The sequence below is a fragment of the Vanellus vanellus genome (assembly GCF_965231255.1).
Source record: "Vanellus vanellus genome assembly, chromosome: 2".
Taxonomy (NCBI): Eukaryota; Metazoa; Chordata; class Aves; order Charadriiformes; family Charadriidae; genus Vanellus; species Vanellus vanellus.
Genome location: NC_138906.1, coordinates 123,072,230 through 123,099,291, shown reverse-complemented (window position 1 = coordinate 123,099,291; position 27,062 = coordinate 123,072,230). Strand labels below are relative to the sequence as shown.

Genomic DNA, 27,062 nt, shown 5'->3' with positions numbered 1-27,062 from the left:
ACAAGGCTATTTTTCTTTTTTAACTACGTCTACTGGTTTCCTCTTCTTCCCAGAAAATGGCACTCAGGCAGGAATAACTAAATTCTGAAAGCACCACACGGAAGAAAAAAAAAAATAATTAAAAAAACCCCAAACAACTAATTGCGAACCATTAGTGGCCTAAACTGTTCCAATTTCTCCGTTCCTTTGTCCCGCTCTCCCATGCTGATAAGGGATACTGCATCTTTGATTCAGTTCCTACCGTACAACCAGACAAGCTACACACAGTTTGGAAGGCCCTATGCAGTCGTCATGACAGAAGGCTCCGCAGCCTTTGCACACGATCATGGCTTTCAGCCTGCACGAGCACTTCAGTTCCAGTTCATCGGCATTGCTACTGTCAGCAAATTTCTGAACCGGGATTGGGGCGTTCTGGTTAGACAGGCCCGTGGCAGTGTTCGAGCCACTTCCTAAAATCCCAATCGATTTCTCAATTGCAGATGCTGCCCTTTTGAAGCTTGTGCTACCAAAGTGTATTGTTGGATAATTTCCACAGAGCTGCTGTTGCTGCTGCTGCTGCTGCTGCTGCGGGTGCTGCGTCTGTATTTTCTGAGCAGCAAGTTGGGTAAAAGGCTTCTGTGGCTCAGAAAGTAAATAGGAAGAGAAATCTGCATTTTTTAACGCAAACGCTTTTAACTGTTCTTTCACTTCGTTCTGATCATAGGAAGCTTGTTTCATGCCCAGTTCGCAGCTGCTGCTTAAACCTTCCTCAAAAGAAATAGGTTCAGATTTTATATTGCTACAGATGCTTGCTGGCTGAGGCCAACTCAGTCTTTTAGTGGTTTCCATAGTAACTGTCGGTTGTTTTTGATCAGAGGGGACTTCTGCATTTGGGTGAGGAGGGGGAGGAGGTGGCAGGGGAGGAGGGGGAGGAGGGGGATGCACTAACGTTTTACTCTGCAGAGTCTGAGAGGCACTGGCAATGTCATCACCTTCCTTAATTTGAACATTAGGGGAAAACACACTTCCTAGCCTCAGCTGGTGAGCTGCTGTAGAAATACTCACATCTCCCAAGCCCTTCTGTTCCAGGTGTCTGCTAAAAGCAAACGCGTTGCAGCCAGGTGGGCCTTTTGAAGTAGTTTGCAACAAAGCTGCCGTAGGAATGGGGCCTCTCGCAGCCATGGACATTTGGTAAAAATGCTGTCTATGTGAGGTACTAGCTTCTGCATGAAAGCTGCCATTTTTATCAATGTGAAATAAGCTCTGCTGGAAACTGCACGAAGGCAACGGCCTCTTCTGCTGCTTGATCTCTGGGCTGTGAGCGATTCGGCTCTGAATGGCATGTTTGTTCAGCCACTCCTGCTTAAATGGCTGACCGTGCCCCAGCTGATTCATGCTGGAACTAATTCCACAAGGAGCCACTTTAACATCTGTGTCCATTGACACCTTCCCAGGCTCACATTTAATTTGAGCATGCTCCCCTACAGTCCTGGCCATCCTCTTTTTCGGATGGTTTTCACGCTTTCTGATTTGTAGCGGGGCTACGCTGCCTGCTGTAAATCCTTTACCATCTGGATTAGGAGAGTTGGAAGGATGTTCAACAATATTTCTCTCGGACACTGCTGTTTTACATACTGAGGTAGTTTGCAAAGGCAAGGGAAGCCTGTTAATTTCTAGTTTGGCTCCTGATCTGGGCTGCGGCAGCACTTTCTCTAAAGGCAGATTGCCCTGCAGTAACTGTGTCACTAAAGGATTGTTGGCCTCCACTGACGACAAGCGACAGCTCGAGCCCCCAGCACTGGTAACTCTCTTTAGGCTTTCTGTTGTCAGGGACAGGGAGTCTTCCATGGAGTCCGCAATGGATGTCTTGGAGGTCTGCGGCGGCTGCGCACTCGTGGCTATTTCTGCAGTCTGCGCAGGCATTTCAGGTCCTGTAAAATCCTCGGTGTCCATCCTGAAGCACTTGTCAGACTCATTAGTTTCTGATTTAACGGGAACGGCAATGCTCGTCAAAAGACTCCTGGACTGCAGTTCTGACATTTGCGTGTAACTGGAAGGTTCGGTTTTGACATTTTTTAAGCAGGTTTGCTCTGTGTATTCCTTATGCTTACCGGAGTTCAGATGGCTGACCACCGGCTGGTCTGTACTCATTGCCTCTTCATCATGCCAACAAATTCTATTGTTAGTGTTATACTGATTGGCACAGGCAGCATCTGCTTCGTTTTTAAATGCCGAAGGACCTCTTAATTGCTCAGCAAAACCTTGGCTGGGAGTAACCACCTCAATTAATTTATCTTGAGGAGCAAGAGGCACTTCTCGAAGACTTGAACAACCTGCCTGCAAGTTCTTGCTGTCTTGCTTTGCTGTAATGGTGATAAAGCTGGAATTGTGCTCAAGGCTTTCATTAGAGACCACTTCAGGCCTGCTTATGACAGACACCTGAGGACAGGCTATACTTTGTAAGGCAGCTTCTGTCCGTACCGGTCTGCTCTGCAGGTCAATGCTGTTCTCCGTATTTTCAATAGAAGAAGAAAGCGACAGACTGGAATTCAGATTTGTAGTGTGGTCAACAATGACTTTGCAAGGTATGGACCTATTCATGACAGTTTGTGTAAAGCTCACCGGCTGAGATTTACCAGAGAGATCCATTCGGTTTCGCGCTCCAGAGCTTTTTTCTAAGAGATCAGCATTTAATTTAGTAGCATTATCATATGAGCTTATTGTCACCATATTACTCGTAAACATTGAAATGGGCGGCCTTGCAACAGAATCTGCTACTGCAAGGGCCTCACTGCAACTTAAAGCTGACCTAACGGTAGTGTGAATGGAGACAGTGCTTTGCTCGTTACACCCAGTTATGGCTATCTTATCAGAAGAAAATCTGTTGGTAGTCCCCACTGGGGGAATCAGTACAGAACTACCAGAGAGATGATTTGGCAAATTATTTGCAATAGATGAAGCTGGCACAGTGGCATAATGACTGGAGACTGCGTTATTCGCATTGCTACTTGGTATCGGCAACCTTTTGTCATCCATGGCATTTGGTAAGACCGTATTGTCTATGGAGACGGGTACATTACTGTTATCAATACATTTTGGTCCAACAGTTATGCATGGAGTATCAGCCCCTTGGATGGTTTTCAGCATATTTATATTGCAAGCTGAAACTGCTGTGTTTGCACTGTCAACAGACATTAAAACAGAGGATTTATCAACAGAACTTGCAAAAGAAAGTTCTTTAATTGCTCCAGACATAGCAGTGCTGCAAACAGACACAGAGACTGAACTTTTATTATAAAGCACTGGCACACTGTTACTTTCAGTAGAGGTAGATGAAATAATTTTCTCACACAATTGTGGCATAGGTATATTTTCATCAGAACTGTGCACAGATATCTCAGTAGCAGTTTCTGGTAAAGTAGCTGTGTTCAGTGGCTGCTGCAATAAAGTGGTAGTCTCACGGTGATGAGCAGCCTTGTTGCTAGGGGACCTGCAGTTCGGATTAACTATAATGACACCAGTAGAACCTTCAATCTTTGTGTCAGTAGACGTTGGTATCTCCAGAGATGAGGTACTTTCCTTTGAGCTGAACTGCGACTTTGATTCTTTATTAGTCTGGAGTAAATGAGCTCTGGCTTGATGCTTTGCAAATAGTTTGGCCTTTGTTTGTTCCTTGATGTGTGCCAGTGTTCTTGTCTTCCCACCTTCACATGGGGTCCCCATTGCTCCAGAGACTATGCTTGCAGCTGCTGCCACGGCTGCTGCAGCTGCAGCTTCTCTTTGGGCTCTTGCTTGCTGAGCTCTTGCTTTGATATCTGCAAGAGTTCTAGCCCCAGTGTTTCTCCCACTGCTGACCGATGTACTCGGGGAAACTCGAGGTTCTGGTTTAGAAACAGGTTGGCTCTTGATGATGAAAGGTGGTCCAATTTTTGAAAGCTGAATCTAAAGGAAGAAAAAAACCCAATAATTTTACTGAGATCACCAACTCACTAAAATCACCAGCTGTCCCTTAAAAGGGTCAGAGAAAGGTAATGAAGGGAATTGTTGTTCAGTGCAGCTGGGCAGAAAAATACTAAGAATTAATGATATTTATACTGCAATATTTTATCATTCTCCAGCATGAATAACTGACACATGTATTAGCCTACTCACGTTGATCCTTCTGACAGGAAGAAAGAAAGATTGAACAGGATGACAACATGATGCTTATCTGACACAATTTGTCAGACCTGTTTTATCTGCAGTGTATCTAACTGAGAAGATCAACAAGCCTAGTGTAATGATACTGGAAAAGAGCCAACGACTAAGCACTTGCTGCAAATGTGTGAAAAAATAACGATCACGTAGTGCTTTTGCTCCTTGGTCTCCAATGACTAAGACATTAGGAACCACCTGTCTTTCCCTTATGTATCAGACAACAAATCTTGCCTTTAGATAGGATGTAGCAGTGTCTCCACTGAGCCTGTTATTCATCTTATACCATACAGCACTTTAGAGTAGTGGTGTAAAAGAAGTGAATCATCAAAAGATATGCCTTTTCCTTCCTCACTCGCAATTTTAAAAGACCTGCTTTAGTACATCCCCAGGATACCTCCTACACTACTGCACTTCAAAACCAAAATCCTCAAACCTACAAATATTAAAAATGCAAATATTATAGCTTTAAATACATAAAACTTTAAGCAAAATAATAACCTGTAAAATCACTGGAATTTTTAGTAGGTTTCCAACTAGGCACAGGATTTGAGATTACCATCCCTGGGACTGCTTTATAACTCATATGCTCTCAGAATACCCAAAGGTTGGCAAAAAAACATTTTGATTTCTTAGAAGGGACATACGTATATGGGCTGTCCACAATAACAGGACTTAGTGGTTAATGCCGTGAACTCTATTCTGAAAGGGGCTGAGAAGAAAACTAGATAGGATTTGTAGAAAAAGTAGTCCTAAGGTATGACAGGAAGTGAGAGACATATAGCAGAATCATTTAGGACAACTGGGGTTGGTTTTCCTCTATTGATAACAAAGGATAGGGGTTTGTTGGTGAGATGACCCAAGAGACACAAAAAAAAAATAGAATTGATTGGCAAAAATTATTTTTGGAAAAGCTTGCCAACTTTTCATTTGCCAACTTCTCATTCACTGGCTGAAGGCTTCAGGGAGTTTCAGTTGATAAGACTGTGCAAAACTGACAGCATCTGATTTTCCATAAGACATCCGTAGAAATCAATAGTAAGATGGTAATGTAATATATAACCACTTATGTAACCATACAACTCTGTGCTGGTCTGGAGGGCTAGAATACTTCGCTTTTTCTAGCAGTTAAATTTTTGGCTTATAAATAAACACTCATGCCTAATATTGTGAGGCTTTAACATTTACATGAACATATTTCAAAGACTATCACAAATTTGCAATTTCTTCAAAACATTTTGCTTTCTGTTTCAGTAGCAACTTTTTTCAGTTTCCACTTTGCATCACCAGAACTGCTAAAGCTCTAAGTGCTTGATTATTTTTATTATTATGGTCATGACCTTTTTTATTCCCTAGTGATCTATTTTCCTTTGTGCTTAGAGAATGATTAGAATTTATTAGGCTAGATAGAGACCTTCCAAATACGAAAGAACATCACTAAACTCAGAATGGGCTACCTTCCAATTGCATCACTGCTCATAAAAATAAATTAGTTGAAATATGCTGCTGCACTAGTGATTAAAACAGTTAGCCTGTTTGCCCTCCTGGCCATATTAACAATGTTCAGTGATTGCAGCAGTTAAAAATAAATGCAGAAAAGGGCATTTCTGAATAATCAGGAACTAGTATTGCAAAGTCAATGGCTTAAGTTCAGCAAATTGGATCTAAAGCTTGGCTGATGTCACCATGTACAAAATTAAAAGGGTCAAAACGCTGAGCCTACATATAACTAAATCTATAGATCCCTCTGTTTGGGAAAAAAAAAGCTTTCAACTGGAATTTACTTTCTCACACAGGAGAATGATACACATGAAAGTGTTTGTTTAGCTGGTATATCCTTTCTACCTTTTACTTTGCCATTAACAAAGGCATTTACACATATATCAATTAGACACTTCCCCCTGATAACAAGGCCTCTGTTTTCAATTAATTCTACTTCAGCCTACCCCAAGCCCTGGGCTTGCAAAGGGATCTCCAACTATTGTGACTCTAGGTTCTCTTGCTGTATTAAGGCACCGGTTGTTTTTCTGAGTATTGATTATGGTAACATTTATTATTCATGCTTGCTGGAGAAGTGATCTGCAGGAGAACAGGCAGATAATACAGTCGGGCAATTAGAAAAACAAGTCACACTGTTTAAATGATGGGGAAGCTCTTGAATTAGATTAAGCCGTAGATCCTGGAAAACTTTCCCTCACACAAAAGCAATTTTGTAGCAAAGACCCTGACTGAACATCTATAGGTATATTTATATCAGAAGTAATTTGGCATGGTAGGAATGTCATAGTAAAGCAAAGCCATCAGTACTAACACCCCTCACACGTCCACAAAAAATACACCATGCACTGTGTCTGCGATGCAGTCAGTAGGAGGGAAATAATAAACCTCTTGTTTCTAAGTCAGCCTGTTTATTCATTACTTTACCTTAAGGGGTGGAACTCGGGGTTCTTCTCTGGGTGGCTGATCTTTATCAGATGGACTTGTTGATGAAGCACTACGGTTAGGCTGATCATCATCTATTCTAGCTCTCTTCTCTTTGCAGATTCCAAAACTGTGCTGTTCTGCTGTTTTCCTCTTTGGGATCTCTGGGTCTCTGCTTTCATTCCTCACTTCAGGTGATTTTGTGGGTTCTAATGACTTGGAAGAATGCGAACTCTCTAGACGGCTTTGGGTGCTGCCCGTTAGCTTGTGAGATTTACTTCTGCACACTTCAGAGAATGTAGCTTTCTCTAGAGATGAGGTATATAGTTTTTCATGTGGCTTTGATGGAAGCAATTCGATATTTTTGCCAACTGATCCTTCTGAGAAGACGGCTACCTCTGATGGCAAGAGCGTACCTTTCTTGTCACCTCTTTGCTGAACACTGTGATTTTTAATTTTGATCACCTCTGGAGGAGAGTGTTCTGGGATGGACGCAATGTAGGATTTCTCAATTTCAGAATGTGATTTACATGGCTGATGACTGAGATTTTTGCTTTGGGGCTCTTCCAATACTGAAGTATCAGGTAAAATTGTTAGCGGGCCAACTTTCATATTATCAGGGGCACTCTGCAGTTGCTTTGGCTGAACAACAAAATTCTCTTCTTGAACTACCTTAGGAATGGCAGAGCTTTCTTCTTTCAAAGTGGGAAGGGAGTCTTCCAACAAACATGGTGATTTCCTTTGTTGCAGAATAAGCCTTTCATTGCTTGGGGAATTAGAAACTGGAGATGTCTCTGATGGAAGAGGCAAACTATTTGCCACAGATGTTTCAGAAGTTAGAAGAACAGAAGATACTGAAGATGTTTCTGATGTTAAAGGCAAATCAGACATTGGAGATGTTTCTGATGTTAAAGGTAAGTTAGAAGCTGGTGATGCCTCTGATGTTAAAGGTAAATTTGACATCAGAGATGCTTCTGAAGTTACAGGTGAGGTGGACATTGGAGAGATTTCTGACATTAAAGGTGTGTGCAAGTTTTCATCACTGGCCTTTTGCTGAATATCACCTTCAATGTTTTCAGTACTGGACACTTCAGATGAGCAAGCTGTTTCAAGAGATGCTGGAGTACAGGGTTCCTCTGAAGTCGACTGAGTGTCTCCTCCAGGAGAAGCAATACAAACACATGGTCCTTCTGGACTTCCAGAGGAAAAGGAAGTTTCAGAAATACAAGCATTCTCAGACAACTGTTCCTCAGGGTCACTTTGAAGCTCCATATCCACTGCAATGCCTCCACCAGTGAACAAGGAGCCTTCCAGAGCAGCATTTTGCATTTCTGGTGCAATTAGCTCTTTTGCAGACTCAGAATCCTTCTCTGCTGTATCACTGACAGAGTTTGTGGATAAAGCTGATTGTGCTGGTGATACGCAATCCTCCAGCTGATCTATCACAACTGACATCTCCTCCTGAGGGCATTCAGACTTCAACTCCACTTTAATTTCAATGTGAGATACAGTATCAGTTACATCATTCATCATGACACAGGACTCAGTGCTGTCTGCAAGCTGTACTGCCTCTGTTTCTTCATTTGTGCCAGCTGAACTTACTGATTCCTCAGAAAATTCACGTTCTGTTTTATGGTTCTCCTCTTGGCATTCACAAATACTTGTCTCAACCTCTTCAGCAATCTCTTCCTGAATGATTGATTCTTCAGGTATCAGTATATCCTCTGAGTCTGCGGTTAGATCCTTGACAGGAACCTGTTCCATACTACAAAGAGATGGACAGTAATCTCTCTCTGGTAAAGGTGGAATTTTAGTGCCTTTCTCTTCTTGGTCCTCAAAGGTTGCTTGCTCAGAAGGACCAGGTGTGCCAGAAGACCCACACAAAGAATTGCTTTCATCTTCATCATTGTTCTGCACCGCAGTGAGTTTCATTGATTCCCCTCTCGACATCCCCAGTCTAAATAAAAACACAAATTAAAAAGGTCTTTTCATCACAGACATGATAAAGGAATAGGATTGTTTTTCTCACCCACATCTTTTATTTACAAAAAGGACATATTTTCCAGTTTAAAACAGTGTTTTGGTTAAGTGGTGGCTGACTAATTTCTATATGGTTTTATATATTTTGGACACCTAACTACCAAGATTTTCTTACCAGTGTTAAAAAACGTAAATATTTTTTAAATAAGTAATCTATTATTAATTATTTAACTATTTGGCACTTCAATGAAATAAAAAAGCAAGCTACATAGATTCACCATTACTCATACTCTTGTTTAAATTTGTGGCTTGTTTGTTTTTGTATTAAATACCAGCACAATACTGCAATACTAATACAGCATGCATTGCAGAGGAAATACACAAATATATCTTGTTCCATCAGTAACAGTTCAAAAAGAAATCTCTTTTCTCCTCCTACACCTGCATTTAGGGTCAACACAGCCAGCAATGGCTTAAATGCTGTACTCTAAAGAAAAAGCTGCACCTAAGACTAATGAGGCAAAGCAGGCGTTTCAGTTTTGTAAGTTGACAGTCATTTCAAATCTATGATGAAAATCAAAATAACTCTACTTCAGCCTCATTTTACAACTCGAGTCAATTATAAAGATGTCAGTTGACAGCTTGTGTATTTTTGCTCCATTCTTCCAGCAAACTAAATACTTCATTTAAGATAAAAGCTATTTCTAAATAAACAGAACTACATATATACTATTTATTTGATTTCACTATAATTAAAAATAAGTTTAACATTCTTAAGGAGCTAAAAAGACTTATTTATAATCTATGCATTCTTTATCAGGGATGAAGTGCAAAGAAACTACTCCTACATGTAGTTCTCTTCTGAACATTTTCTTACCTTTGGTCCTGAAAATATTAGTTTAAAAAAGTTTACATCAAAAGAATTAAAAAAAAACCCACAACAAAACAAAACAAAAGCCAAGGGCTGAAAAAACGGTTATTTTAAAAAATGTACTCTGACATCCTCATTTCCTTCTACAGGTGTTCAGCATCTTTAGTAAGTTTTTCCAAGCAGATTTCAAGCCTCAGCAATTCCATAAAAGTAGAAAATACACAAAAGCTTTATTGGAGGTCTTGAAACAAATTTCATGGTCTTAAGGATCTTCTAATCTAATTAACAGAAGTTTGATCTCTGTTCTCATTTTAATCATAAAACAAAGAACAATATGGAAATAAGTGAACACAAAAGATACTCAGAAATTATGGAAGCAAGATAACTTGTCAATGTGCAGCCAGAGGATACAAAGATCACAAAGGCCCATGTACAGGGCAGTACAGAATAAACATGTAAAAACCGAAATCTGCGATTATGCATTTTAAAAATATTGAACAGATGCATTACAGTGATAGCTGTAAACGCAAAAAAAACCCAACCAACAACAACAACCAAAAAAGAATGAAAAAAACTCCAGCCTGTAATTGGTACCCTAAAAAGCACTCTCAGGGTAATTATTTATATTGCCTAATACTAGTCACCTAATATGCCCAAAGTCTCCCTATGCCACCATTACGCTAAGGAAGGATTGTCTAGAGAGGTATTCAGAACAGCAAATTTACATCTCCTACATTGAATGCATTTCAGAAGGTGTGTCTTTCTTCTATATAGACTATATATTCCCAAGTTTAGGTTGCAAGTTTAGGTGAGTAAAGTTTAGTTCACCTAGGTTTAGGTGACTAACTTCCTACCTCTAAAATTCCTTGTGTAAACAAGCAAAAGTTATCTTAGGAAAATGAGGAGGGGAAAGAAATCCACTGCATTACTGAAAACTGAATCAGTGGTCTATTTTCTCTAGCTGAGTTACATCACAAAAACATATTGCCTGATCTTTATGGAGTGAAAATCAGCAAAGGAATAAAGGACAGGATAAAGGTGAATGCAACTGCCACACAGACACTACACAAAGACACACATTCTAGTAACATAGTGAAGGGGAAGAAATGTAAGAAAAATAAGATAACGTAGGATTAAGGCCAGCAGAACGCTTACTGAATCTTAATTGGTCTTGTGGAGTATTGGAAATACTACTATCTTAAAGAAGACACTGCAGCGAAAAAAAAAGGCTTTCAAAAGGAGAAGGCTCAAGATCAGCATGATAATTTATCAGCATGATAATCATCAGATTGCAAGATAAACAGCTATCTGTCACCTTCCTTAGAGAAAAAGACAGCCAAAGTTTGCAAAACAGCACAAAAACATGAGGACAGCAGTAAACTGCCATCAGTGAAAGTGCTAAGGATGGGATTCAACTGATAAAGTAAGGGCAGTCAGTCATCAAATCAAAAAACCCCAAATAGCTACTTAAGGCTATATGGATGCTGATATTCTAGTGCTGTGATAAGTATTACAGGGGGGAGGAAGGTGGGGGAGGAATTAATGAAGGATTAAGTCGGCTATAAAATTTAAAGAAGGCCTACCCAAAATTAAAACTTTGATTTACTGAGCTGGCAGTACTATCCTGACACATAACTCTCTCAAGAGTGGGAAAAGAAATAATACATTTAGACAATAGAGTATAACCCTTGCAATCCTGGGGCAACAAGCCAGAAGAATGTGGATTTCTGGCAACATGCATTAGCTGATCCTAGATAAATGAGCGCAGAATGAAGTTTTTGTTTTTTAAAGAAAATCAGAGAGAGGAAAAATGAACATCCATGAGGAATTGGAAAGAGAACATAAATGGATGGAAGTAAACTACAACTGACAGTCCCATGATAAACAGCCTGCGTACAGCTAAGAGCAAAGACAAGAAACACAATGTGTAGAGCCAACATGGAAGAAGCACTTTAAAGCCTTTGAATGTCATGAACTGGGAAGTCTGTAAAAATGTTTACAAAGATTCTGCATCTATTAATGGTTCTTCTCGAAGCGTAAGGTGAAACTTGAATTTACTTATGGTATATGAAAAGATCAAATTAGCTGAAGTCAGAGCAAAAATACCACATTGACTAAAGTAAGCAAGTTAGACTGCAAGACAGATCCATTTTGCAGACAGTGCATGTGAGAAATAGCTCAGGAAACTTTCAAAAATCTGCTACTTCAGTCGAATCAACATAGCTGAAAAGAGACAAAGCCCAATCATACTCAAAGCAAGTTTAAAAGCCAAAGTGAAAAAAGGTGAGACAACTTACACAAGGTGGGAACTATAGCAAAAGCTACCATTTAGTCAGTAAATAATTACAAAAAGTATTTAAATCTGGCCAAGCAGCAAAGAAGTACAATCTGCCTACTTAACAGCCAGGAAAGAAGACTGCAAGTGAAATCACACAAGCTGGGGAAAGGCCAGGGGCGACCAGATTCAAAACTGTAGTCAAAATGGAAATTATGTGCAATATGACATTTTGCATAACAATGCTGATGTCAGGAACCTATCAACCCAAATGACATGTATCACTGCAGACTAAGAAATTATCTGCCAACCATTACGGTGTCCAGCATTGAGATAGCACGGCAGGACTGCTGGCTCTGTAAAATTATGAGTATCATTCTCTGTGCACGTGACAGTCATTTGTGACTGAGGAATAGGCTTCAGCTAGAGTGAGTGAGTGCTCATGCTTTCCTGGCACTGAACTTCTAATTCCTGTGGAAGGCCCTATGTGAATACCTTATGTAGCCTTTTCCTTCATGAAAAGTTGTTAACCAACTCTTCTCTTGACGCCCATAATGAAAAACCATTATGTTCCTTATCTAAAAACCTAATTAATATTTCTTGACACTAAAGGGATCAACATCTGGAGTACATTGAGGTCTCGAAGCTGTTAAGTAAGAAATTAAGCACTTAACAATAAGAAAATCTCCCATATTAAGACCCTAGAATTTCCATTATGTGTAAAGATAAGTGGTGTAGAAATAGTATTCTCACTGGGAGAAAGCATGTAGCAAGGATGTGCAAAATAAAATATTAAAATGGACCTGTCCATTTGCTGCCTTGTTTTCACTACATTTCCCAGTGGTCCAAGGCAGCGGATTGTGAGAAGTAGAATTGTTACTGCAGAAACACTTTAGCTAATGCCTTAATCTTTAAGTTAAGCACTTATATGAAGGGTTCCCTGTACCCTGGATTTCCTAAGTAAAAAACTTTTAAGAACAAAGCTAAGACATCTCATGTGATGATGGTTCCCATGGCACAGTTTTGTCTGCTGAGTGTTTTGCATAGATTCCATTAAAACATACCTGAAAACGATAAAAAAAACCACCAGTAACTTTAAAATAACTCCTTTATGCTTCATAATAATTAATAGTTTCAATACTTAATACTTTTAAAACCAGAGATGTAATTCTAAGTATTGCTGGTTTAACTTTTAAAAGCAATTTTTAAAAGGAAGATTGTTGAATTTTAAAAAGATGTGACTCTCCTTAGATTTTGATTAAAAAAAAAATAATATAAGTGAATCTTCAGCTGCTGCAGAATGCTGTCTCCTTATCATCGTCAATGAAATTGTGCTGACTCGTCCCATTTGTGCACCTGGAGTGATACTATTTCATTCATTTTAGTCAAGGGCATTTATACATTCTTTGCATTTCACTTATAAAATTAGACTAGTCATTGCCACTTGCATTTGTCTCTAGCCAATATTTCTTCTATGTTATACATTCTAGTCCAGCAAAGGGCCATCTCAGTCAAACAACAAAAAACACTACTTGATTTTTGAAACTTTGCAACTAGCTTAGAAAAAATAAAATAAATAAAAACATACTACAGAAATACCTCTATTGGTCTTCTAGTCTGTAGAAGCTGTATTTATATTTTGCAGGAGGGAAGAATTGCCTTAATGCTATCTTTTAAAAGATAATTAGAAAATACATGCTTGGGCCTTGTGTCTTAAGCTGTCCTTGGAATGATTTTTTTATGGATGAGTTATGAACCTTCACAAATGCAATTGTAATGCAAGCGCAGACACACCACTATAATTCTACCCACAACTTCTTATGCTGGGGAATGACTGCCTTTGATAACTGCTTTATTAAATTTTACAGCATATGACTGTGCTCTGTGAAGCAGAGAATTATATTTTCATTTCCCCCTAAAAATAAGATTTTAAAAATGTTTTTATTTGCTTCAATACTTACTTTTCACCATAAAACCTTTCAAAGAATTTTTCTTTCCAAGGTTCTGTTTTCTTTTCCTTTTCAATCTCTTGTCTGATGCGCAACTGCATTTCTGGTGTAAATTCTCCTAAAAAAGAAATACTAACATATTGAATAACAGTTGTCAAGGATTAGCTTAATATGGGTAATTATAAATTACAGATACAAAGATGACACCCGGTGATTTCTGTTAGTCATCCAACAATTTCAAATGAAAATAATGAAAAATAAAAGTGAGTGTGAGATTTAATTTACCATATAACATCAGCATTTCAAAAGTATATTGGTGGGATTTAGTTGCATGCATTAATGTTTCCAAGGATGGCAGTGATGAAAATGTTTGGGTTTTTTTGAACTGTCAAAACAAGCTGCTACAGCAAGCTGTAAAAATGTACGCTAAATTCAAAATGGAATCAGCAATTTTTCTTTTGCTGGATTACTGGTGTACTACACTTTCTATTCTAAAAGTATTTCTTAAATGTAGAGACAGAGACATTCTTCATAAAAACAATTAACCTTTGGTAAATCTGAGAGCAAGTAGGGAGTTACCTTCTGCCAATCGCTGTTTCCACCCTTGTGCTGCATATGCGAAGAATTCATTATTTAGAGCAGAACTACTGAGGCGCAAAACTCCATCACTTCCCATCTAGAAAAAAAGCCGATGGTAGCAGAAGATAGTGTCAGAAATAGCGTCAGCTAAGATTACATAAATCCAGAGTTCCAATTAAGGGAAACAGGGAGGGATAGGGAGTGGGAATAACAAAGAAAATTACCTACTACTACTAAACTAGCATTTTCATTATAGTCTTTACTGTAAAGGCAAGTGGGCTAATCCAGCATCAGTGTGCTCTCTTCAGTCATCAGTATTACTGACGATAACTCGGTTTACAACTGATTGATGTGTTTTAATCACAGCCCTCTATCTTGAGACTACGTCTAGAGCTATTGTGTACAATCAAAAATTAAGATCATTATTGTACTTATGCATCTGCCTGGAATATGGTACAAAACAAATTAATTAAAGGTAATGAAGACAGTAAATTTGCTCTTTCTAAATAAATCTAACACTCATGTTAGCTACTATGCTGTACTGGCAGAAAAGTGGATGACAGGTAACCTTAATGAAATAACTGGTGTAAACTTAGCACTAAAACTAAAAATAACTATACGCATAATTTTATAGGCATCAACAGCGAAAACGGTGGAAGAACATTATAATTATTTTTACTTTCCACATCTGTCAAACATTCAATGATAAAACACCATTAAAAGTCTTAATCACAATAGTTTCTGCAATAACTTTTAAAAGCAATCCAACTACTGAGCTTTCTTTTACCATAAAACTTAATGCTTATTTTCAGGTTGGGAGGATATGTCTGACTATTGAAGGAATTCTAATAACTGAAAAAAGTAATCACATAAAACAAATTAGCACTGGCTATCACCTCTAGCATAATAAATAAACAGACAATAAAAACAAACTAGCAAATAAAGAGGGAAACATAGGGAACAGCAGAAGAGGTAATGTTACTAGAACAAACACTCTCACTATTTCATGTCTTTTAAGGCAACTAAGAAAGAAATGTTTGACAACACCATTTATGATCTCACTGTAAAAACCAGCACATTTTCCAGCATATTAACACATGTTTTAGCTACATAATATCCCCTGATTCTCAGAGCTTGTTTCAAACTGGAGCTAGAAAGAGGCAGATGCGTCAGAAACTTCAAATGATATTTAGCCACATCTTCCTCACTGAGCTCTTTATTTCACTGATAATACTGGCCCTACTTTCAGAACAGCCTTTGCCGATTTACTGATTGCCTACCTGACATCCTGTCCCACAACAATCTTGTAGGAGTAAACCATAAAGATGTGAAGTAGTAAAAAGAGAAATAGAGTGATAAGCATGGACTCTGAAAAACAGGCAATGCTAAAGGCATTTGATTACAGCAAGAAAACAGTATGTGCATGGTACCAGGGTCCCTCAGCAGGATATGAACCTACAGTGCTGCTGCCTGTTATTTCCTGCTATATGGCATTGTTTTGCCAATATGTCATAGGATCTGCATTCAAGTAGGGTGGGTATATAATGCTTCTATGCTTCTCATGATGTGGGTTGTGCAAAACATGCATATTAATTACAGATAGGCTATGACTAATGCTGAAACTGGAGAAAAACTGGAAAGAAGCAGTGAAATACGCAGCAGAAGCAGCAAGAAAATAAAATCAGTGAGACAAAAGAAAGGCCATAAAGGACATGTACTTATTGTATAAATCAAACTGGTATGACATATTATCTTCTGCACAAAGGAACTTTTCCAGAAATATTTAAATTCCAAGATTAATTTATTAAAGTGAGATTTTCAGATACCAGTGACTCTTGCACCTAAACAAACAAACCAATATATGGTTGAAAATGGCACTTACACATTTTCATAAAAAGGTAAGACAAGAAGTTACAAATAAAAGAATCACAAGTTACTAAATAAATAATTCTTTGTTCTTCAAATAAAGGTGATAAAGCTACCTTCAGTTTCAACATAAAAAGAGATGAAATAGTAATACCCATGCGTGTCAATGTAGGTTCTACTCCAAACTTCAGTAAATTCAAGATTTTATCCCTAAGCCTGGCAGTGTTTTGCAGGAAAGAGTAATACAGACATGAAATTGTCTTTATCATATTTACCCTCATTTAACTGCAGGCTGTTTCTGAAAGTCATGATCCTCCTGAAACTCCATTGCTTAACTGATAGCAAACAGTGTAGCCATATCACTAGCCAGATCAATACATGTCATAGGAAAGTAATAATTTGTGGACAATAATTTTCTGTTAAATCAGCAAGATGATCCAACTTATGCTAAGGTCATATGATTATTAGATCTCATGCAAAGTTGGAATGTACCGCAAGGGGTGGAAAGAGAATGGCACTTTTCAGCAGCAATCCACTTTCAGATTGCATTACACATAATATGAAACCGTAGCCAAGTGTGATTGAGCTATTTCACTAGGCTGTGTAAATCAAAAGCATTATGAAGACTGCCAAGTTATATTACCATGTGAATACAAGACGAAGAGTATTATCTTTGTTGTAACCCTGTTGTTATAAGGACATGAGAAAAGCAAGCTTTGTAGGAAGAGTTACCGCATCTTTTATTTTTGGCTAATATACCTGGAAAAAAATGCCAAGTTTTTGGATGTACAATTTCTTATAAGGTGTGAAAAAGAAACTGCAAACCCCAAGCTAAATGCCAGCAAGAGGTTCAATCAAATTCAAACGTTAACTAGTCCACCTGAGAGAAAAGCACAGGCTGGAACTCCAGAACAGAGGCAAATGTTAGCAAGGTCACAGGTAAAGTTCATTGGTTCTTGTAGACCGAAAAGAATGCCAAGCAGTAAGTACCTGTGGAAGAAAAAAGGAGGGGGGGATGAAGAATAGCAGAAAGGGAGAATGAGAAGGTTGCAGTGGGTTACTTAAGAGGAAAAACTAGTGTAGGTCAACTAGCAATGGAACAACACATCATTTGTGAACTGCATCAGAAAACAGAGGCATGCTGCACTGACCACTTTAGATCTTAACTGTAACAGCTTATGAGTATTAGGGAACTATGTCCACGACATCGAAAACATGATGTTAAAGATGCTTAGATTAAGAAAAGTAAGAAAAACTCAAGAAGTCACTGCTGACTGCATGATAGTCATTGCCTTTGATGAACTGGCAGAGGAGGACCTTTCCTGAGACCTGTGTTCATGGGACCACACACCTCATGGAATATTTAAGTAGCTGGACAGCCGAAATCTAGCCAGAAGAGCATACAAACATACAGAAGGTGAAAACACACTAATTAATTAGAGGCGAATCTTCCAGTGGTCTATTTTAACATGATATGAAAGAATCATTTCAGGCTAAAGCACTACAGAGGGATGCATGAAAGTAGTCATCGTTATCTAGACTTGGTACGTGTAATTTAGGGTAAGAGATAGCAATGGAGAAAATTCAGGAAGTAGAGTTGGCCAGCCCCAGTGACTTTGCCAAATTTGCTCAGAAATTTGAGATCGACGAAAACCTGTGCTGAGAATGGAATTGGAATAATTTATTCAGTTAGTTAAAGCTCAAAGAGAAAAGAATGAGGGCAAAAAACTAAAGGAATGAATAATGGCCAAAGAGAAAATTGAATGAGACATAAATTTTCAAAATGTTGAGAAGAAAAAAGCACTAAGCAGAAAGCAGATGCACTACCAAATGAGGAAAACTACCCAAACTAAACTAACAAGAAGTTCAATCGTTTAGCTATTTTTGATTCATTTAAAGATTTCTATGCAGGAGAAAAAAGTTTGAACAAGTTAGAACAGACAGAAAACAAGCAATTTTACATCTAGGTGTTTTGAAAGACTCTATCAGAAACAACAACATTAACAAAGATGTTTTAGTCCTTTTCTCAATACCCTAGTCATGTGAAATCAGGCTGACATTTTTTCTGCTCTGTTAAACTTGGAAGGATTAAGAGGTCTTCCTCCTACAATATTAGCTAACAACCTCTACTGAAATATTCTTTTCTTATCTCACCCGGAGAATGCATTTTTACCTAAGTCAAAAAGTTAAAGTGCAAATTGAAAATTTTGAAGCCAAAGGGTGTATTTACTTCTCTGTGCTCTGATGACAGAGACAGCACAATTAACGACTAGGTCTAAATTAGAATTTGAAGAAAAACACCAATAAAGCAGTTCTTAAATACACTATTAATTTTTATGGTATTTAAAAAATGCTGTCCAACAGAGACAGTGTGTTAATGAGCTGGAACACCAAACATTTCTTGGAAAGTTTATGTTTTATTCTGTTGAGCTTTAAATTTCTGTTTTTCTGATTAAGCACAATGGTAGAATTATGTTTTCTAATTAATACTTCTGTGCAGAATTCACAATAGCTTTTAAAAGTTCCTCTTTTTATTGAAAGCAAACAAAAAACCACCCAATCCCAAAACATATCTGCTAAAACCCAACATCTGTTTGCATTCCAAAGCAAATGTGAAACACTTATCAAAAGGAACTGAGTAATCTTTCTACGAACAGCTACTTCAATTATTTTCCCCAACTTCCACTGAAAAGTCTCTTCTGACAATAAGGTAGGGATTATTTTTGTAGCTCAACCTGAAGATACACACCGGTGGTTTAGTAGGGATACAGCAAGTACTGCATAAGTGTGTACTGGTAGGTTACCTGATCTTGGCAAGAATCTTCAAAGAGAAAGAATTAGCAAATCTATTATTTCTCTCTCTCTTTCAAATGATTCAAAAGTCTTCTAATGTATTTATAAATCTAGTAATGATCCACTATATATAGTTCCTGTGTAGTATAATGTATTTCTTGCAAGAAAGTGTATTTGTGAACATTATGCCATTTGACCATACTTCACAATACAAACAAAACATTGAGAAGTGAAGATTCATCCAAATTAAGTGTTCAGTACCATTCAAGTAGTTACACACTTTCTAGAAACTGCTACTAACCCTCTTTTGTGCTTTTATATTTTATCTTGGGGGAAGAACAGTTCTATAATTCACAGACTTTCCCAAAGGTATGTAAAAAGAATTATGTGCAAAAGATGGAAGGTATGAGAAAATACATTTTGACACTTTTGCATTAAAGCCTCCAAAATATTAGAAATGAAAAATTTAGCAGCATTTATATCACACAGAGGAAAAATTACATTTTATTTATGTATGTGAAGACACCACTGACGTTTTGTAACATGGACCAAATGTGATTCTCCAGTACTGGGGATCAGTATCAAACTGACCTGTGATGAATCTACAGTGCAAATGTAGCATCTGAAGATGCAGAAACCTTAGCGACTGACCTTCTGAAGGCAAACACTGTGGAAATCTGGCTAGACAACATGCCAGGCCTGGCTCATCTTACTCTTGGTGGTCAGAGAACAAAAGGTCACAGGTGACAGGGAAGACCAGTATCCGTATTTTCCCCCCAAAAAATCTCTAATGCTAAGAGGAATGCTCTCCAAGAAAGAACTGTTTGAGTCTAAGTACATAGAAATAAACACTTAATTTAGGTACTCTGCATCATCACTCTGGAAGAGCTCCTGTGTTTCCACTAATGGTAAAGGAAACATAAAGAAGATCTGACTCCTAATTAAGGCCTCTACATTTGCTACCTCAGTTAGTCAGCATGAAACAAGCCCTTGCAACCTAAATCCAAAGAAAACGTCAATAGATATGTTCGTAGCATATCAGATGCTCTCTTGCTCCACAAAATCCCCAAAGGATTAAAAATTGCTATCAAATCTAGTAAAAAGTGATAGTAAGCTTTAGAAGAGATTGCAACAACACAATGCATGTCTTAACATGCACGAGCTTCCACCAGTTGGACATCCTCTGAATGCAGACTACTGTAAACCAGGCAAGTACTTTGAAGCACACACTTTGGTGACTAATTTTTGTGCTTTTCTTACACATCCATTATATTGGGTAGGCCAACTGTGTCCAAATTCATGTCTGTTGATCCTATAAATTTCCATCACCTCCTACTGGTAATCATGAAGTCTGGTGCATTAATTGTTCCTTCATGGCACAGTGTCTTTGTCAGCAAAAATCAGATCCCAGTGCTTAACACCAAGCTTGGTGGTTCATGTTGTAACAGGAGTGAACTGCCTTCTCTTTTAAAGCCCCTACTTTTTAAAATAGGTTACCTACTCAGATTACTTTAGCCAGCCAAATACAGATGTAAGCAATAACTATTTATAGCTATCAACTATCTTAATAGAAAACACTGATCTTCAGCCTGATACTTTTTCAAGGCTTGCGAAGCAGTATGTGGAATGGAAGACAGAAAGTACAAAAGTACGTTGGGCCTAATTGTGCTGGTTTTGGCTGGGATACAGTTCATTTTCTCCATAGTACCTACTACGGGGCTATGTTTTGGATTTGTGCTGAAAACAGTGTTAATAATATAGGGACGTTTTCGCTACTGCTGAGCAATGCTTACACAGAGTCAAGGCTGCTTCTGCTCTCCATACCATCCCAACAGCGAGTAGGCTGGGGGTACACAAGAAGCTGTGAGGGGACACAGCCAGGACAGCTGACCCCAACTGACCAAAGCAATATTCCATAACATATGACATTGTGCTCAGCAATAAAAAGCTGGGGGAAGAAGGAAAGGGGGGACTTTTGGAGTTATGGTGCTTGTTTTCCCAAGTAACCATTACACGTGATGGAGCCCTGCTTTCCTGGGGATGGCTGATCACTTGTCTGCCATCAGGGAAGTAGTGAATGAATTCCATTTTCATTTGCTTGCGTGCACGGCTTTTGCTTTACCTATTAAACTTTTATTTCAACCCACAAGTTTTCTCACTTTTACCCTTCCAATTCCTTCCCCCATCCCACCAGGGAGGAGTGAGCGAGCGGCTGTGTGGTGCTTAGTTGCTGGCTGGGGTTAAACCACAACACCAATTCACAAGGAAGTCCCCAGGTGATATTTGATAGTATCTGTGTACAACACCAAAACTGGATGATTGCCACGTGTGACCAGGGGCTTCAGGCCCCTACTTAAAGTGCTTTTGGGATTCTTTGAGGGGGTGAATAGAAGGGGTGACTGCTAGCAATCATAACAAAATCAATATCCAAACTCATATTTTACAAACGATCATTTGATGATAGACTAATATTTGCTGTTAATGATTTCTATAGTGTTAGTGCCACAGGCATACAAGCCCAGACCCTACAGCTCTATACAAATGTAACTTAAAAATTAATGGAGGGCGGTGGTATTCCTGGCTGGAATTCAGCTTAAGAGTAAAACAACTAATGTAAATGTCTGGAGGTGGCCTAGGTTTCCAGTCTCCTATTACAGTCAATGGAAGTCTAGCCAACGCAGTCAATGGAACTTGGAGGACTATTCAGCTGACCAGCAAGTCGGCATCTGCTCTACAGTGAGACAAATAACTCTTCAGTCTCTTTGCTCATGTATTGACTCGATCTGCATCATCTGTAATGGGAGTTTAGACACTTAGCACACTTGCAGACATACAAATTTAGGTGTTTTCTTTTGGAGGTGAGTCCTATCCTCCTCTGTGTCAAACAGCTCAGAAACTGGATACAGGAAAGCTACAAAGAGGTAACACAATGCAACAACAGCGAAGTGTAACAAGAAAAGCACTGACCAAATTAATTCCTGTTAATGCTTATAAAGCACAATATAAAAAATGAGGCAATTTCTAAAGGCCATCCACCTTGTCATTAACTACTGAAAACTTGGAAGACATCCTTTGCCATACAGAGCAGAACTGGATTAAAGGTCTGTGGTTACATTTGGACTAAATGTTCCAGATATACGCAATCACAAACATGCTCCTGAGCACTGAAACAACAGAATATAAACCCACATCTGCTGTACTGGACACCAAAGACTACATTCCTATTCCTCTTGAAACAGCATGTTTAAAATACACACACGTACATTTTAAATTGGCAGTTTCAGGCACCAGTAACTAGTTTACATTTGTTATTGTTTGGCAAGTTTGAAATTCAGATATAACAGCACAATGCACCCAAGCACACCATCAGAGAATAAAAAGCTCTTTCCATGCTAAACCTCCAAACCTTCATATGATCTTTATATACAGAGAAAGGTAACCCCAAAATTAGAACCTGTTCTGGAAGAAGAGAGGAACCAATCCCAAGAACAGACTAAGAAAAGCCAGTGGTCCCAGTGTCCAACAGATTCAACACCTCCAAAGGGGATTCCAAGGGGAGAATGAAGGGGAATGAGGACAACAGAGACCACCTGATGAACCTCATGATGTTCTTGGTAGGTATGATGCCTGCAAAAGCTACCCGTTTCACTGGTTATTAAACTTTGATGTTCACCTATCTTCACGCCAAGAATACAGCCAGAAACGAGACTGAGTAGATTGGAAGTGACAAGGAGGCTGTTGGACTTGTCATGGAACCTAGGGATTTGTTGATATTTTTATCAGCAGTGACAGACATATACTGTTAATGAAGTTGTGGTTCAAGAGGTGCTATAGGCAGAACAGCTTTGGCATCTTCACCCATGGGGTGATGCCCCAAGAAGGTCTAGAGATATGGCAACAGCTAAGCCAAGATGGAAAACAGCCCTCACAGAGGAAAGGAACATGATGTAAAGTCAGACTTGCTAATTTCTCCAAAATTTCAATGCTGTATTTATATACATGGCCCAATAGTATGGGCAAATCAAACAAAATAAAATACTGTTCTGTGGACCACTGCCAAAACAAGTTTATTTATAAAAGGAGGGGTTAAAGAAGGGGCCAATGTGATGACAGTGGTACATTTATCTCAGTCTTTGATGGCTGAACACTAATGCAAGAACTACAAGTGGTACGTAGGAAGACTTGGAAGATTTAGTTGACAATCAACATTTTGTCTTAACTGGCAAAATGGAGATCTGATAATTCATGTGACTGATAGTAATATGAAAGACTAAAGCTTGTTTGGGAAAAAAAGAAAGAAGAAATGACAACAGAATAAAAAAAATGCATTTCAAGTACGAATACTTTCATAAATGCAGAATTAGTTGGGAGAATCACCAAGAACGTGGTGCTAGTGAAAAAGGAGTTAAAGAAACCTCACAGTGCTTTAAATAAACACTACCGGCCACATGGAGCGCAAAGCCTCCTGCAAAGGAATAAAGGGGATTGTACAATGAGACCACATTGTCTTAGTTAGGACCTCACTGCTGATCTCACAGCACGCAGGGAATGGAAATGAGGTCAATTTACTAAGCAAGAATACCACAGCAGAACATGGCATAATGGGCCAAAATTAGACACAGTTGGCAAGGGACACATCAAACTCTGGAAGAAATAATTCCATAAGCACATTAGGAGCAAGAAGACGATGAAAGGAAAAGTTAGTCTACTGTGCAACACAGGGGAAAAACTAGAGGGATGCAGAGACAAAGCTAATGTACATTCTGCCTTTTTTGCATCCATGTTCACCACAAATCTGCTGCATTGAGGTGCTTAATACAATTGATATCGGCAATAAAAGGCAAAAGGGTAAGATCTCACCTTTGAACAACCAAGGAGATGAATAAATATTACTTAAATGCATTCAAATAATCTAGGCTTGATAGACTAACCTGTTAAACGCCCAGTTATGAATCTATTTCAGAACTGTTACAAGACAGATTTCAGAGCAGTGAAGAGGACAACTGCAAAATTATACATGCTAGCTATATGTATATAGCACATACATATCACCCGTGTCTGAAGAAGGGGATAAGCACAGCTAAGAATTTACAGACTAAGCCAGCTTCAGAAGAACTCTATGGCCTTCACACAGACAGACAATTCTTTTTTGAGAAGCCCTAGGGTGATAATCATATGGTCACATTCTGGGCAAATACAAACTATTGTTTATTTATTATCAACTGGGAGGCTGTATTTCAGGGGCATGATAAAAAAAAAATCGAAGGAATTTGCAAATAACATCAGTCGGAGAGAGATTGAGTACACTGAAATCTACAACTGAAATTCAGAATTCTCTTGATGGATTTGAGAATTACTTTGGAAACAATAGGGATAAGTAGGGCATTGCAATAGTGTCAAATGCAAAGTTCCAGACTCTTGTAGTTAATGTGTAACTAGAGAAATACAAAATGAAGAAACTAAGTGGCTAGGCAATGCTTCTGTAGAGAAGTATTTGTGGCTTATGAGCACATGGCCTGATCACAAACTGAATATGTCAACCTTGTGACAAAATTGCAAAGAAGGTGAGCGCAACACTGGCAGTTATGTCGGAGTACTGTGTAAAAACACAGAAATCAGTTCTGCTCTCCTTCGTGTTTCTTATCACTTGAGCTGGAGTAATATGTTCAGTTTTGATTGTTGCAACTCAGAATTGCTACAAAGTCCAAAGGAGAGAAATGAAGCTGAGCACAGATTTATGGCCGTAGATCCACAAAAACTGCATTAATAAGGGCTGCTTCTCGAGAAAAAGGGAGATGGGGTTATCACCTTCATGTTTGAAGGCTATCGCAAAATGGACACAGTAATCTCCACGCTCTCCATGTAGATGCCAATCTGAACAAAGAATAATAGTCAGAATTGCAGCGAGAGAGATTCAGATTAGACACTGAGGAGGAAACTTTCTAATGGTGAAAACAAAGAAGCACTAGACTTACTTGGAGAGGTTGCGAGTTCTCCATCACTGAACAGCCAAAAAAACTTTTAGACAATATCTATTAAGTAAAACAGTGTTGATTCTGCCTTAGTGTAGAGAAGAGTAGATGAATTGCCCTTTCTTTGCATATTCTCTATGTCAAGATATACAAGATGCTAAAGCAGTTTAAAAATAAATTAGTAACAGAGTGTTTCAGAGTTTACAAAGCTAAAGGATGGTATATCAAATTGCCATCTATTACATCAACATTAAAAAGAAAAATAAGAAGCGCTCTTGCATGCATTTCTCTTCTGACCAATTGCAAACCTCTTTTTTTTTTTTAGAGAAAGGTGCTTAACTCAGTCCTTGCATTCTGTCTTCAAGGCCTCTAGCCTCTTAATACCTTCCAATGGAGTCACTCTATACAATGTAATGTAACTGACCACAGCTCATGATTCATATCTGAAACAACCACTCATTTGGACAGAATGACCTTCAAAACCACTGTGATTTCATAAGTTAATGGCTTAGCTTTGCCTGCATGTGATTTAAACCTCAGATTGCAATTAGTTCCAAAATATCTTAAATGGATGTCATAGCATGGAGCTATGACACTGTCTTCTGGCACTGCTTGTGTTGCGGACACTCATTTTCAGGAACCGTCTTTCTCAGACACAAACCCATTGTATCAGCCACCACAATTATGCTTCATGATGGCTGGAAGGAGCCTTCCTCACTCATCAACAACTCCTTTGCTACCAGTCAATAATTTGAGGCATATTAAAAGCCAAGTTAGATGCTTCCTGATCTTGAGGCTGTGTGTGGCGTTGCTGTAGAACAGGCTTATTAAGCCCAAGAGCCAGAAAATATCATTGGGAAATACAGAATGGCTGCAGAGAGTAGTATTATAAGGCCACATGCTTTGTCCATACCAACGTTTTCTAGAAAAAAAAATGTTACCATCACATAATGGACAAGGCACTAAAGAGGGGGGAACTGAACATATTACTGTATGCGCTCTTGTCAGTCTCTGGACTGTGTTATTTCTGACTGTCACATTCTTCAGAAATTCTAACAAGATCAGCTTGCACCTATATAAGTCTAAATTCTATATAATAATGCAAAACAATGATTCTCCTGTTCATTACTTTGGCTAACGATCTGGGAACCAATTATGTCAAGGAGTTCTCCACAGCTAGAGATCTCCCTGTCAAGTAATAGTTGGCAATTATAAAACTTAGCTTTTATCCACCTGAAAAGTATTTTTAAGTGAACATGCATGTATTTCTAGTATGAAAATCATTGAGGAAGTTTCTCCATTTCCTATAAAATACTGCTGACTGTTCAAGTATGCCATTACCTATCTAAAAGTCATTTTTCCACTTATACAACTACCATTCAAAGAGATTGTGATAAATGGGACCAAACTAAAAGGATGCTCTAACAGTTTGCAAGTCTAAAATAGAGAATGAGTGTGAATGCGCTTGGGTAAGAAAAGGAAAAGCAGCTGTAGTTGTCACAAAAAATCTCTAAGTTCTGTTACACAATGGCTGCATTTCTGATGATAGTGTTTCTGCTACACAACTCAATGTTAAGCAAAGATACTATATTTTTCAGCAGTCAGTAATATGTGAGTGGTACCATATGGTAACAATATCAGCTAAAATCAGAGGTTGAACTAACCCTTGATAATTGCAAGGAACAGATCATGTAGATAAAGCTTGTGAAAGATCACATAATAGCCAATTACTAGGAAAGCTGTCAAATAAAAGATTTCTATTTCTATTTAGCTTAGCTGGCACAAGACTGAGAAAAGGGATGTTTATTTTCCATAAATATTTCAGTCCATTTGATATAACTGTGGCTACTACTAATACATATGCACCCACCATCTTCTATTTATATCAGTTAAACTTTGCCAGCAATCAATGCTAACTTTTAGTATGCAAATGACTTCCATGGGTTAGTTGTCTATTGTATGATATAGAGCACTTGATTGTTATTAAAGTTGCTTCTCTTCACATTTAATTCAGTTCTGGTAGATTAAAAAGCCCAAATCGAGTAATTTTTCTTCAGAATTTTTTTTATGGCTCATGTAAATTTTGGTGCCCTTTTCTGGATTCTTTCCACAGCTTCTGAAGTGAACTGGCCACGCTTAATATTCAAGATGATAACCTAACACTATTTATTTAATAAAAGGGT

The 27,062-nt window shown here is 38.5% G+C and overlaps 1 protein-coding gene across 1 annotated transcript in view; it reads right to left on the bottom strand.

Moving 5' to 3' along the window:
- Positions 1-237: 237 nt before the first annotated feature.
- ASXL3 (ASXL transcriptional regulator 3) overlaps positions 238-27,062 on the bottom strand; it is a gene marked incomplete at both ends in the record, with an annotated part of 133,353 nt that continues 106,528 nt past the window's right edge. The window contains 4 exons of the mRNA XM_082479292.1: positions 238-3,921; positions 6,598-8,551; positions 13,682-13,787; positions 14,249-14,345. Coding sequence (XP_082335418.1) covers positions 238-3,921; positions 6,598-8,551; positions 13,682-13,787; positions 14,249-14,345 — 5,841 coding nt within the window. The remainder of the gene's footprint in view (positions 3,922-6,597; positions 8,552-13,681; positions 13,788-14,248; positions 14,346-27,062) is intronic.